This window comes from Maniola jurtina, chromosome 3 (genome assembly GCF_905333055.1).
Source record: "Maniola jurtina chromosome 3, ilManJurt1.1, whole genome shotgun sequence".
In the NCBI taxonomy this organism is placed as follows: Eukaryota; Metazoa; Arthropoda; class Insecta; order Lepidoptera; family Nymphalidae; genus Maniola; species Maniola jurtina.
In genome coordinates, this window is record NC_060031.1 from 1,333,152 (window position 1) to 1,345,391 (window position 12,240).

General features: G+C 39.6%; 1 protein-coding gene across 16 annotated transcripts in view; it reads left to right on the plus strand.

The window, feature by feature from the left end:
• LOC123881043 (disintegrin and metalloproteinase domain-containing protein 22) overlaps positions 1–12,240 on the plus strand; it is a 407,047-nt gene that overhangs the window by 385,015 nt on the left and 9,792 nt on the right. For 13 of the 16 annotated variants that reach the window (XM_045929573.1, XM_045929577.1, XM_045929582.1 and 10 more), the window contains 2 exons: positions 2,869–3,022; positions 10,828–10,966. In XM_045929573.1, coding sequence (XP_045785529.1) covers positions 2,869–3,022; positions 10,828–10,966 — 293 coding nt within the window. The remainder of the gene's footprint in view (positions 1–2,868; positions 3,023–10,827; positions 10,967–12,240) is intronic. The other 3 variants (XM_045929575.1, XM_045929581.1, XM_045929589.1) reach the window with 1 other exon arrangement.

Consider the following 12,240-nt stretch of genomic DNA (forward strand, 5'->3'; position numbering starts at 1 on the left):
TGCAAACAAAATCACAAATACCCTCACCAATTAAGGTCTCAACTCTCAGCAATGAGAAATACGGTGTAAATAAAGATCACGTATGTGACAGGCATTTGCAAAGCTTTTCTATCTAAAACTGCCTGTTTTAACTTTGAATAACTAAACCCTCTCAACTTCTTTATTATCATCATCCAACAATTTCCATATTTAGCGACCTGGACCTGAAATTCTCCCTTCCAACACTAATCTTGGGAATGAGGATTGGGCAGTGGGCGCCTCTCTGTAAATGTCAAAAGAAGTGTCCTTTGGAAGTTGTGTACGGAACTTGCAAATAATAAAAAAAATCGAAATTAAAAACACTATTTTAAAAAGCGAAAACCAGAAAATGAGAAATGGGTGAAAGAGGAAGTGGCAATATAACAGAAAATATACAAAAGAATTTTAATCAATCTTCGAGGTTTACAAAATAAATAAGCGAATCGGAAGCCGCTTTGAGTCCCTAAACGAGATTATTGGTTTTAATTCTTCAAATCATCAGACGTCAAACTCAGTATATTTCATTTGGTCGAAGAAATTGAGATATTGAATATTTCCTTTCATACTATAAACAACTTTTCGGTTAAAATCCATGGGTGTTTGCTCGGATCCCTTATTTTATGATAATCAATTTAATAGCAGGTTACCAAAAATGAATATAGCTGTACCTACTAAGCTTCTATGTTTTGTGGATCTTCATTTAAAACTTAAGTTTTATAGAAGTAGTAGATGGCTTCATCCTCCAATGCTGGGGATCAGAGGTGTACCTACTCCAGGGCACGCACCTCTAACTTTTTGAAGTCGTATTTTCGTGAAGGAGAACATTGTGAGCTAACTTGCATACCTGAGAGTTCTCCATAATTTTCTCAACTCTGCCAATCCGCAGTTGGTCAACGTGAGAGGATATAACTGAAACTCTTCCTGAGAGGAGACGTCCAGTCCAGAAAACCGGCGCGGGCGATAGGTTGAGATGATGATAATGATAATAAGTTTCATCTGAATTTAAAAGAAATAGATCTGGTAGAATCTGCCAATAATCTGTAATGTCTGCAAGCGATAATCACACTAATATTATAAAGGCGAAAGTTTGTATGTGTGTGTGTGTGTGTGTGTGTGTATGTTTGTTACTCCTTCACGCAAAAACTACAGAACGGATTTGGCTGAAATTTGGAATGGAGATAGATAATATCCTGGATTAGCACATAGGCTACTTTTTATCCCGGAAAAACAAAGAGTTCCCACGGGATTTCAAAAACCTAAATCCACGTGGGCGAAGTCGCGGGCATCGGCTAGTATCCAAATAAAATACAAAAATTGAAACTACGTGACTAGAATGGATATTATCAACAAAGATCTTTAAAAAATCTTCTCAATCTGCACAAAATTGTAACAATGTTGTTACAATATTGCACGCAACATTTCCCTCCATGGATGACTGGCGTCTTAGAACAAGTTGTTGTAAAGTTAAGGATCTCTAATAAATTAGATTATGTGTACACGATCCGTTCATCTTCTAAAAGAACTTCCTTCGCCCAGCCTTTACCCTTTACTTTCTTGCAAGCTCCTTCACTTTGCAACAAAAACAAGAATATGTGAACTTAGCGAGATTTAAATAAGTTTTTAACAAGTTAAATTGTTTGGTCTACGCCCCGAGTCGGGGTAAAACGGATTACCCTCAGGTACAGGTGTCAACAAGTTTGCTAGAGTTTTAATAGCATTTGTGTTAGCGTCTTACCTACAAAATCCCCACCGAAACTTTTTACTTTAATTACGGCTGCCTGTCTTTCTCACTTTTCTCTAAGCTTCAATTTGGTAAGCACATTATTAATAGGCCTTTCGATTATTATCAGAATCTGATTAATTTATTATTTATGTACAAAAAAGTCAAATTTCTCACTTCCACTTAACAGGGCACTCTTCGTCACTCACTCCATAGAATCGTAGATCCATTCTCATTTGAATCAGAACCAAAGTATATGAAAGCAGACATATTCTAGAAACTAATATCTGTACCTTTAAGATTTCTCTAAAAATATGTAGTTTTAAAATTACAGGGGCTCAAAGATTTGTATTTTTCTTTTTAAAAAAGGCCCAACTTTATGCTCGTTTTTCTAGACAACGAAGCAATTTAATAACTTAATAAGAAAACTCCTAACACAAGCCTAGAAAATGAATATTATGTATAATTTGTTCCATTTAATATCAGATCGTTAACTAATTGATAAAGTGTAAGGTAAATCTCTCTGCCTTCTAATCTCGCTCCCTGTCACTCATTGTCATCATCGTCAACCAATAGGCGTCCACTGTTGGACGTAGCCCGTAGGTCACTTGTAGGGACTTCCATACACCGCGCCGCCTGGATTCAGCAGCTCCCTGCGATTTGCTAGATGTCGTCTGTCCACCCAATAGCCTGAGTTATCTTTATCTAGTGCAAGGTTGCCAATCCAATAACTTGAGTCCTCAACTTCGGTACTTCGAACCATGTGTCCTGCCCATTGCCACTTCAGCTTCGCAACTCGTTGAGCTATAAGGTTTCTCTGGTTCTCCTACAGATCTCATTTTTTATTCAATCACGTAGAGAAACTTTAATAATAGGTTCTGCGTCGCCCGCTAAGTGACTCTAACCTTTCTTATGAGGCTCATAGTTAACGATCATTGTCATAAAGTCATGTTATGTCATCACCGACAACATGCACTGTTCGAAGACTTTGGTCTTCAAGCACTGAGGAATTTTGAATGAAAAGACATCTCGAAGCTTCCCAAACGCTGCTCAGCCGAGTCGTATTCGGCGTGGCGCCTCACCTCTTTCTCGAAACTGGATCCATTGAACATGTTCGTTTTATATTCCAGATTTGCTCAAACCTGAACAAATGCGTATGTAACCGAGGTTGGACGGGCCCGGACTGCTCCCAGCCGGACGCCCTCCCCCCCTCGCCGACACCCTACGTGCCTGACAACGCGACCAAAGCGGCCTACAACATGACCAAGAAGGAAACCGCGTATGGTGAGTCGAAACCAGTATTACATTGATGTTTGATGTCTCCTATATACTATGATCTTTCTTTATTATTTGGATAGGTAAACTTGGTCTGATAGATTTTTCCACTCTCTCAAATAAAGAGCCATTCTTATTTCATGTAATGCAGCTAGTGTCACTTATGCTACGTCTGGGTATTTGCCACTGGTTCAGAAAACCTATTCTACTGAGCAGAGCCAATAATAAACTCTGCGGTTACACTTTCCAAATGATAAAAAGTTACAATATCTAGCAATATCAAGGCAATATCATGAATGTAACGATTTACTATCTTAGAGGCAACTGAAAGTTCAGACGGTTACTTTCATGCAACTTTATCATTAACAAATTCATTTTGTATACTAACTGTACAGGTATATTTGTACAGGTATTTATTGTACATATATTTAATGTACGACTGATGTTGCTGGATATATAGTAGCGCCGTGTTCTCTACCAGGGTAGTAATAAAAACAAAACAAATGAACACTAAAAAAATATATATTATAATTCACTATTTAAAGTTACAATTTCTTTGGAAAGTACAACACGCTACAAGAGGCTAGGGGCAACTAACGAATTACGCTACGTCGTGGCACGCGTAGCCTCTAAAATGATTACTCGCTAGTGCCTCTACATCACACCACCCCAAATTTTTATCTTAATAAAAATTAAACAAATACAAATTTCCGCAACCTTAATTTTATTTCACAATATTCGTTCTTCATTTTTCGACAACCCTAGCAATGTTTCCGATCCGCTTACCCAACAAATCATAATTTAAACACGTCACCCAGTTACAGTGTTCCTTTGATTCGATGCATGGTACATCTCTTAACACATTATACTTGAGATAAGTCACTACAACTTGAGCGGGTGGCGACGGGGTCGCTGTGGCAAGTCCACTTACAATTGTTGCTATGCCCGCGCCATCCAGCCTACGTAGCACTCAACACTTCGAATGTTGGTTACATTACATTTTACATTTACACACTATCCAATAAACTATAACAATCGTCAACCACTCTAACACTCTCAATAATAAGGTTTAGTTATGACTTCTAATAAAAAATAATACATGAATAAAATAAAAAATAATATATGCGGATCGGGGCCATTTTACAATACTTATTTCGTAATACTTATTGCTTAATTGCTAGTTGATACTCAAATTATTCTACTGATACCTAACGGGCGTTTTGCTGACTCTCCCACTCCGAGTAGTACGGATTGTATGAGTCGGCAAAACATCATCGTCACTAAATCTACATTTTTTCTTACATGTCGTTTCATCCGGCGTCTGTCGTGGATTTTTGATATCCAGGACAAAAGCCGGTTTCAACCTGTCAATAGAAATAAGGGCCTGTCTATTGGGTAACTGTACTAAGTATGCTTTTTCCAACCGCTTTATGACGTCATAGGGACCGTCATACGGTGGTTGTAGACACTTACGCATTACATCGTTTCTAACAAAAACTTTTTTACAGTCTTTTAAAGCAGGGTGCACAAAAATAGTTCGAGAGTCTCTCTGTGTCTCGGGTTTCGGTCTTAAATTACTAATTACCTGTTTCAACTGCTTTAGGTACTCCTCACCGTCCGTTATCTTACTATCCGATGGTTCGAAAAATTCTCCAGGGAGCCTCAGAGTTCGCCCAAAGGTTAATTCCGCGGCACTTACCCCTGTGTCACTGCGTGGTGCTGCACGCAGTCCCATCATAATGGTGTGCATTTCTTCAACCCACGATCTATTGTCCTTTAATCTCGCCATTAAGGCGGCCTTAAAACTACGATGCCATCGTTCGATCATGCCATTACTTTGTGGATGGTACGGTGTCGTCCTAAACTTATGAACCCCTAAATATTTCATTAACTGTCTAAAGAGACTGCTTTCAAATTGCTTTCCTTGATCTGAACTCAAATTAATAAAACACCCATGTCTAGTAATCCATCCTTCATACACGAGTTTGGCTACTGTCTTCGCACAAATATCTTTAATTGGAAATGCTTCCGGCCAACCCGTTTCTCTATCTATCATTGTAAGACAATACCTGTAGCCTTCCTCTGAAATAGTGAATGGACCTGTAATGTCAATGTGTAAATGACACATTCTATCTACTTTTGCAAATTGCCCTAAAGGTGACATAGTGTGTCTGTGAACCTTTGCTTTTTGACACTCTATGCACGACCTAGCCCAAATACCTATATCTTTATTCATCCCAGGCCAAAAATAATTATTAGTTACCATTTTCCTTGTTGTTCTAATGCCTGGATGGCTTAGGTTATGTATTGTTTCGTATGCGATACGCCTAAACTGTTTTGGTAAGTAAGGCCTAGCCTTATCGCCTCGCAAGTTACAAACAATGGGCTTATTTACACTCGGCAAGTCAATTTTTATTAGTCTCGTGTTACCGTTTTTTGTTCCTAGCAATTCTGTGAGCTCTTTGTCGTTCGCTTGCGCAATAGCCACTTCTGTGAAGTCAAGTACTGACGGGCACGAAATTGTTTCAACGCGCGATAACGCGTCCGCGGGCGCGTTCTCTTCGCCTTTTGTATAGCGTATATCCGTCGTGAACTCACTAATAAATAATAACTGACGGGTCCTTCGCGGCGTTTCTTTACTACTACTTAGCTTTTTAAACGCAAACGTTAACGGCTTATGATCTGTATACAAAACGAGATCTCTACCTTCGAACATGTTCCTAAAATATTGCACTGACAAATAAAGCGAAAGTAACTCCCTGTCGTAGGTACTGTACTTTTGTTGCGTGTCAGTCAATTTTTTCGAAAAATAACCTAACGGAACCCATTCGTTATTTACTCTTTGTTGCAATGTGCCTCCAACACAACTATTTGACGCGTCTGCCATTATAGCAAGCACTTGACCTGTTATCGGATACGCTAACAAAGCAGCGTTCTGTAAATTCAACTTGCATTGTTCGAAAGCTTGAATAGCACTTTCTGTCCACACTATACTACTTTTGTCACGTTTCTTTGCTCCGTGAAGATACTTATTTAATTCAGCTTGATATTCGGCTGCCTGACGCAAATGACTTCTATAGAAATTTACCATGCCTAGAAATCTACGAAGTTCCTCTACCGTTTTCGGTCTGGGAAAGTCTACAATGGCTTGGACCTTGCTTGGCAACGGCCTTAAGCCACTGGCTGACACCTCATGACCCAAAAACTCAACTTTATCTTGTGAAAACGCACACTTTGCTAAATTAATAGTTAACCCAACTTGTTGTAGTCTTTCAAAAACGGCCTCTAAATGTTTTTCGTGGAGCGAACTATTTTCACTAGCTATTATTAAATCATCTAAATATGAAAAAACAAATTCTGCTTTATAATTTGCGCAATCCGGGTTATTTTGTTGAAAATTTGCCTCTAAATCCTGTAAAACATAATTATTCATGAAACGTTGAAATGTTTGTGCTGCGTTTCTTAAACCGAAAGACATACATGGCCATTCAAATAAACCAAAAGGTGTAATGATTGCTGTTTTCTCCACGTCATCCTCTGCTATCGGAATAAAGTGATACGCTCGGTTAATATCAATCCTGCTAAATACTTTCTTATCGGCTAAAATAAACGTAAAATCCTTTATGTGAGGAATTGGGTATCTATCAGGCTTCGTAATTGCATTCAGCGCTCTATAGTCTCCACACGGCCTTATATTACCATCTTTTTTAGGTACAACGTGTAGAGGACTCGCCCACGCACTCTTTGACGGGCGGCAAATACCCATTTCCTGCATAAGGCGAAATTCTTCTCTTACCTTTTTAAATCGGTCCGGCGGCAGCGGCCTTGGGCGCGCATGCACCGGAGGTCCTGAAGTCTCGATGTGGTGTCTTACGCTGTGACGTGGTGGTTCTTTGAACGTCGCTGGCATTGTCAATTCTGGAAACCTACTTAGAAGAGAATAACATGGATGCGACTCGGCTATAGTAAAAATAGATGAATGCTCCGAGTTTACTATAGTGGAAATTACATACATGTTAGTCTCTTGATCTAACAATCGTCTATTTCTTAAGTCTACTAACAAATTATACTTAGCTAAAAAATCCGCTCCTAAAATGGGTTGTTTAACGTCGGCTATTACAAAAGTCCACTTAAACGCACGACGCAATCTTAAATTTAACACTAGAGTCTTTGTTCCGAAAGTCTGTATTTCACTACCATTCGCGGCATAAAGTTTGTATTTATTATTCATTGCACTATCACACACTGATTTATAACTTTTAGGCAACACTGAAATGTTCGCACCTGTGTCTATTAAATAACGTATGCCATTGTCCTTATCCGTAATACATAAACGGTGGTTCCCTAATTCGACGCAGGTACCCACCGGTTCCACCTGCATCTTCACTAGTTTTCCTGCTTCGTATTCCAGGTGCACGGCTGTTCGCAGCGATTAGCTCTCTGCCTGTATCTAAAATGATGCACGCAGAGCCAGTCCGGGCTATCCGGGGTACGTCTGGACCTGCTGTCCTCTCGTCCTCGGGAACGCGAACGACCACGGAACCTTCCGCGACCTCGCCTGCCTCGCCAACTGTCTCTGGACCTGTCCAGCTGGTCCAACCTTGCATGTATCCTGGCTATTTCAGCTGCCATCGACGAATTTCCGGGTACCGCCTCCTTTGCTGCCACTTCTGCTACTGGTTGGGACTTCATAGTTTCCATTACTTTGTCAGCAATCACGGCTAGTCTATCTAGATCTTTAGCTTCTGTCGCAGCCAGAACGCCTCGTGCTGCTGCTGGTAGCAGATTCTGCCATAAAATGCTTAGGGTCTCACTATTAATTTTACCCCTGGCCAGATCCTGCATTTTCCGGAGGAGGTGGCTGGGTTTCTGATCACCCAGTTCCATCTCCCCGATGAGCTTCTGTATCTGGCGGTTCTCCGACTCTTCATATATGTTCAGCAACCTTTCTTTAAGTACCTCGTACTTACGCTCTTCCGGAGGATTGATGAGGATGTCCGTCACTTGTTGTATGACATCCTTACCCAGCTTGGATACCACTATATTATACCTGGATGCGTCTCCTTGTTTTTGTGGTGCCAGTATTGCTTCCAGCTGGATAAACCAGACCCTAGGTTGGTCGGTCCAAAACTCCGGGATTTTCGACGTGATAGATATCGACGCTAAATACGTGTCTTCATCCTTCACTACTGTCGTAGGTTGCGCCATTTTTAAAGTTTTTTAGTTTTTCACTTCCTTACACGTGTTAATTTGAGTTGCCCTAGCTTACGTTACTTTACTTTATTTTAATTAAGAAAATTAACACGCGCTACCCTGGTAGTTCAAAGTCCGAGTCACCAATGTACAGGTATATTTGTACAGGTATTTATTGTACATATATTTAATGTACGACTGATGTTGCTGGATATATAGTAGCGCCGTGTTCTCTACCAGGGTAGTAATAAAAACAAAACAAATGAACACTAAAAAAATATATATTATAATTCACTATTTAAAGTTACAATTTCTTTGGAAAGTACAACACGCTACAAGAGGCTAGGGGCAACTAACGAATTACGCTACGTCGTGGCACGCGTAGCCTCTAAAATGATTACTCGCTAGTGCCTCTACACTAACCACTACTGAATAACTGTGTTTTCATACATTGTTTACATTAATGTAACGGCAAATCTAAAAACTCATTGTACACATTGTCTCAAGGCATTCGTCGTGTAAAAAAAAATCGGTGGGTTCGAAATTACACTTAGATTAGAAAAAGTCCTCAGATTTTCCATTGCATAAATTTATTTACACAAGTTGCAAAACAACATTAATAAAGTCAAGATTATGACGAATTCCGTTGCATGAAAGCAATAATTGCCTTTATATTCATCAGCCCACAAAGTATTGTAAACACTTGTTACATATATGTAGTGATGTACATCAGTTTGCGTTTTGCAAAGTGTAACTGCTGAGTTTCTTGCCGGTTCTACAAAGTTTTTAAAATATGCTCCTGAGAAAAGCATATTATACAATCGAAGATTACGTAAATGATAAAAAAACGTGGATTTGACCAGCAATTCGCTCCAGCAATGCGCGGGACTTCAATTGCTTTTATACATGGCATAATATTGTTTATCAAACCTTGAAAAGAGCAACCGCCAAGTTTCTTGCTGGTTCTTCTCGGTAGGAAAGGCATTGCGAACCAGTGGTACTAATATTGTGGTAATAATATAATAGTGGTAATAATAATCGAGTTGAAAACTGCATCCATTGAGAGAAATAACGGAATAAGTGCCCAACAAACAATACGCACAGAATTGTCCGTGAGTCTTCAAAGTTGGAAATCCGTCTCTTCTATGCAAACGAACGTATCTTTTGTCCAGTCGTGGGCATAGACAAACCAATTTTTTTCTATTTATGGGCATAAAATCATAAACATAGATGATGATAATTAATTGTAATTTTTTTTTATATTATTCATGTAAATCTCAGTTTTAATCGAATTAATCTCGCCATTCCTGCTTGAATTCATGTATGGAAAACTCTATCTGACCAAGGCACAAATTGATCATCCAGTAAAATAATGCTACAAGTAATTCTATGAAACATATTTTAAACATAATAAAAAGGTACTGAAATACCAGTTCTTACAGAATATTTATATCAGTTGAAGTTATATTCCTTCATAATAATGCAATTTAACGATGTAGATATGTAAATGAATTCTTATTCGTAATACTTACCTATTGATGAAATGATAAATATCTAATAAATTCAGTAGGTAACATCTGCAATGTTAAGATAAAACCAAATATGAATAATTATGATTCTGTAGTACTTGTTCCCGCCAATATTAAATTTTGGAAATTGATTGTGTAGCTAAGAAAATATAGCACAACGAAAGAGTATCTTATATCCTGAGATGAAATAAGCCAGGTCGTAGGTATATTTCATACAAATGATATTATGAAGAACGATTCCTTGGTAAATGTAGTATTTGAAGGCTGATACGAAAAATCAAACACAGTAAAAGATAGCAAGTTTATTGACACAGAATTTACATATATCTCAATACATTTAGTGACAAAAGTTTTTAAAGACAAATGAGTATTTTATTCACTATCTCTGATACTAAAGACATTACAACAATGATTCCTAATCTTGATGACATTAAACTTGCTGTGTTGTATTTGTATACTTTCTGTCTTTCTTTATTGCTGTCTGTGAATCGATGTATTTGGTTTCCTGATTTATGATTATCTTGCTTTCTTTTTACAGTTCCTTTAACTGGTGTATACTAATATGTGTTGCTGATATGATTTCAGGTGCCTTCCTATCTGTAACATTCTCCCTACTATTTTCCGTTGCTATTACTGTATACTATACCATTGGCCAAACAATCCGAGCACTGCTCTTCAAAACTGTTTCAAACCGCGTTTTGTACTTGCCTTTCACTGTGAGAGTCAGTTTTCGCCCCCGGGGCTGAGGGGCACTGCTCGGAGGGCACGAGGGCGCGGGCGGCGCCGGCGCACTAACGCGCGGGACCCCTCTCTTGCAGGTGAGCACGAGGGGAATAAGATGAGCACCATGACCATGGTGATATTATTACTCGCGGTCGTGCTGTCCGTGTTCGTGGGTTTCGCCTGGATAGCGTACTGCTTCAGGTAACCTGGTACTCAGTGTTGTGCACTGTGCCTTCGCTCGTGCCTGCGTGTCGTGTCTGTGTGCGGGTCCCGCCGGCGCCGCTCGCGCGCGCCGTCGTCCGCGCCGATGCCCGGACGGCGACGAGCGTGTCGGCCCGCGTGTGACTTACTCCTTCTCTTTGGGTGCAGAGAACTACCACGGCTCGAACACGGTATTCCTCGTGGCGGTGCTCATGTCTGTGGTAGGGGGGGTATTCATAGTATTTGCGCTGAGCGCTCTCTGCTACAGGTCAGTCGTAGTACACAAAAACTTCTCCCTGTGCCTAAGGTTAGTGAGCAGAAAACAGACCAAAGGTAGTCTTTAAGAAGAAATTTAAATCGTCACCTTCGTATACTTATATGTTTATTTTAGACGTTAGCGTTGGTGTTTCCGTTTTTAAAGTCGACGATTGGTTTTCGTTTTTTGATTATTTGGAGATTTTTTATGTCGTTTACGTTGTCGTCGTAGAGCTAGCTGGCGGGTGGCGCTACTGCATTTGATCTGTGGTTCTGTGGCTCCGCTCGCGCCGCGGCCGCTCGGCGAGCCGCTCGGCGAGCCGCGCGCCGCGCCGCCGACCGGCCGCTCGCTGCATGCCGACGAGGCTTTCCACGTTGTACTCGAGCGACACCTCGATTCAAACCCTTAAGATTCTGGGCTCTTGGATGTATGCATTGGCTTATGTGAACTGTGACTCGTTTTCGTTTCCTTTCTTGGTCGGAGACCGAGTCGCCGGGCGCCGCCGACAGCCGCCCGACGGCGCGGTCGCGGCTATATCTTCATCCACCAGGTCACGCTGCATCTCTACTGTCTACGATACCTTCATACTAGATCATCATATTTTTTGCTAATATTTATTACTTCTTTTTGAAATAATTACGTAGTGGTTTTTTTTTGATAATCGAGATATGACCGATATTAAACATCATACGAAGATATAGCACGCTCGACTCTGATATCACCGTCATCACCACACACTGAATCAATTTATGACTTTTGCACGAAAAGCGAATGTGCGATGCACGGATTCTTCTTTCAAGCAGCTGTCTATCTAGTTAGAAACGCCTAATGTTATATATATTTAAGTATAATTTATATCTTTCCAATAAAAATCCACTCACGTTATTTTATTTTCCAAAAAAAAAATTAATGAAAATTTTTTGAGTTTAGTATCAATATTTTGCTTTGCCGTTGCCTTTTATTAGAGGAACATTATTTTTTTACTGGAAAGATTCTTATCACTTAAGCTAATATCAACTTTTGATTATGTTTCCATAAACATCAATTCCCATGAGGAATGAAACGAAAAATTGAAGTTTTGTCCAAAAATTAAATGCCTTTGAAAAGTATTTAACTGATTTATGATATCCAAAAGCGCCAGTCTTTAACTTCTAATTGGATTGACTTTGAAATATTTTAAAGTAAATTATGATGATGAAGTAATTTGTTGTCATTCCCAAACAAATTGTCACTCTACCATTGGTAAAGTATTTAGTTTAAAAAGGTTAAGGCTGGAAACTGACAGAGTACAATAGTTACTTTGGTATTGTAAATTAAGTATGAAG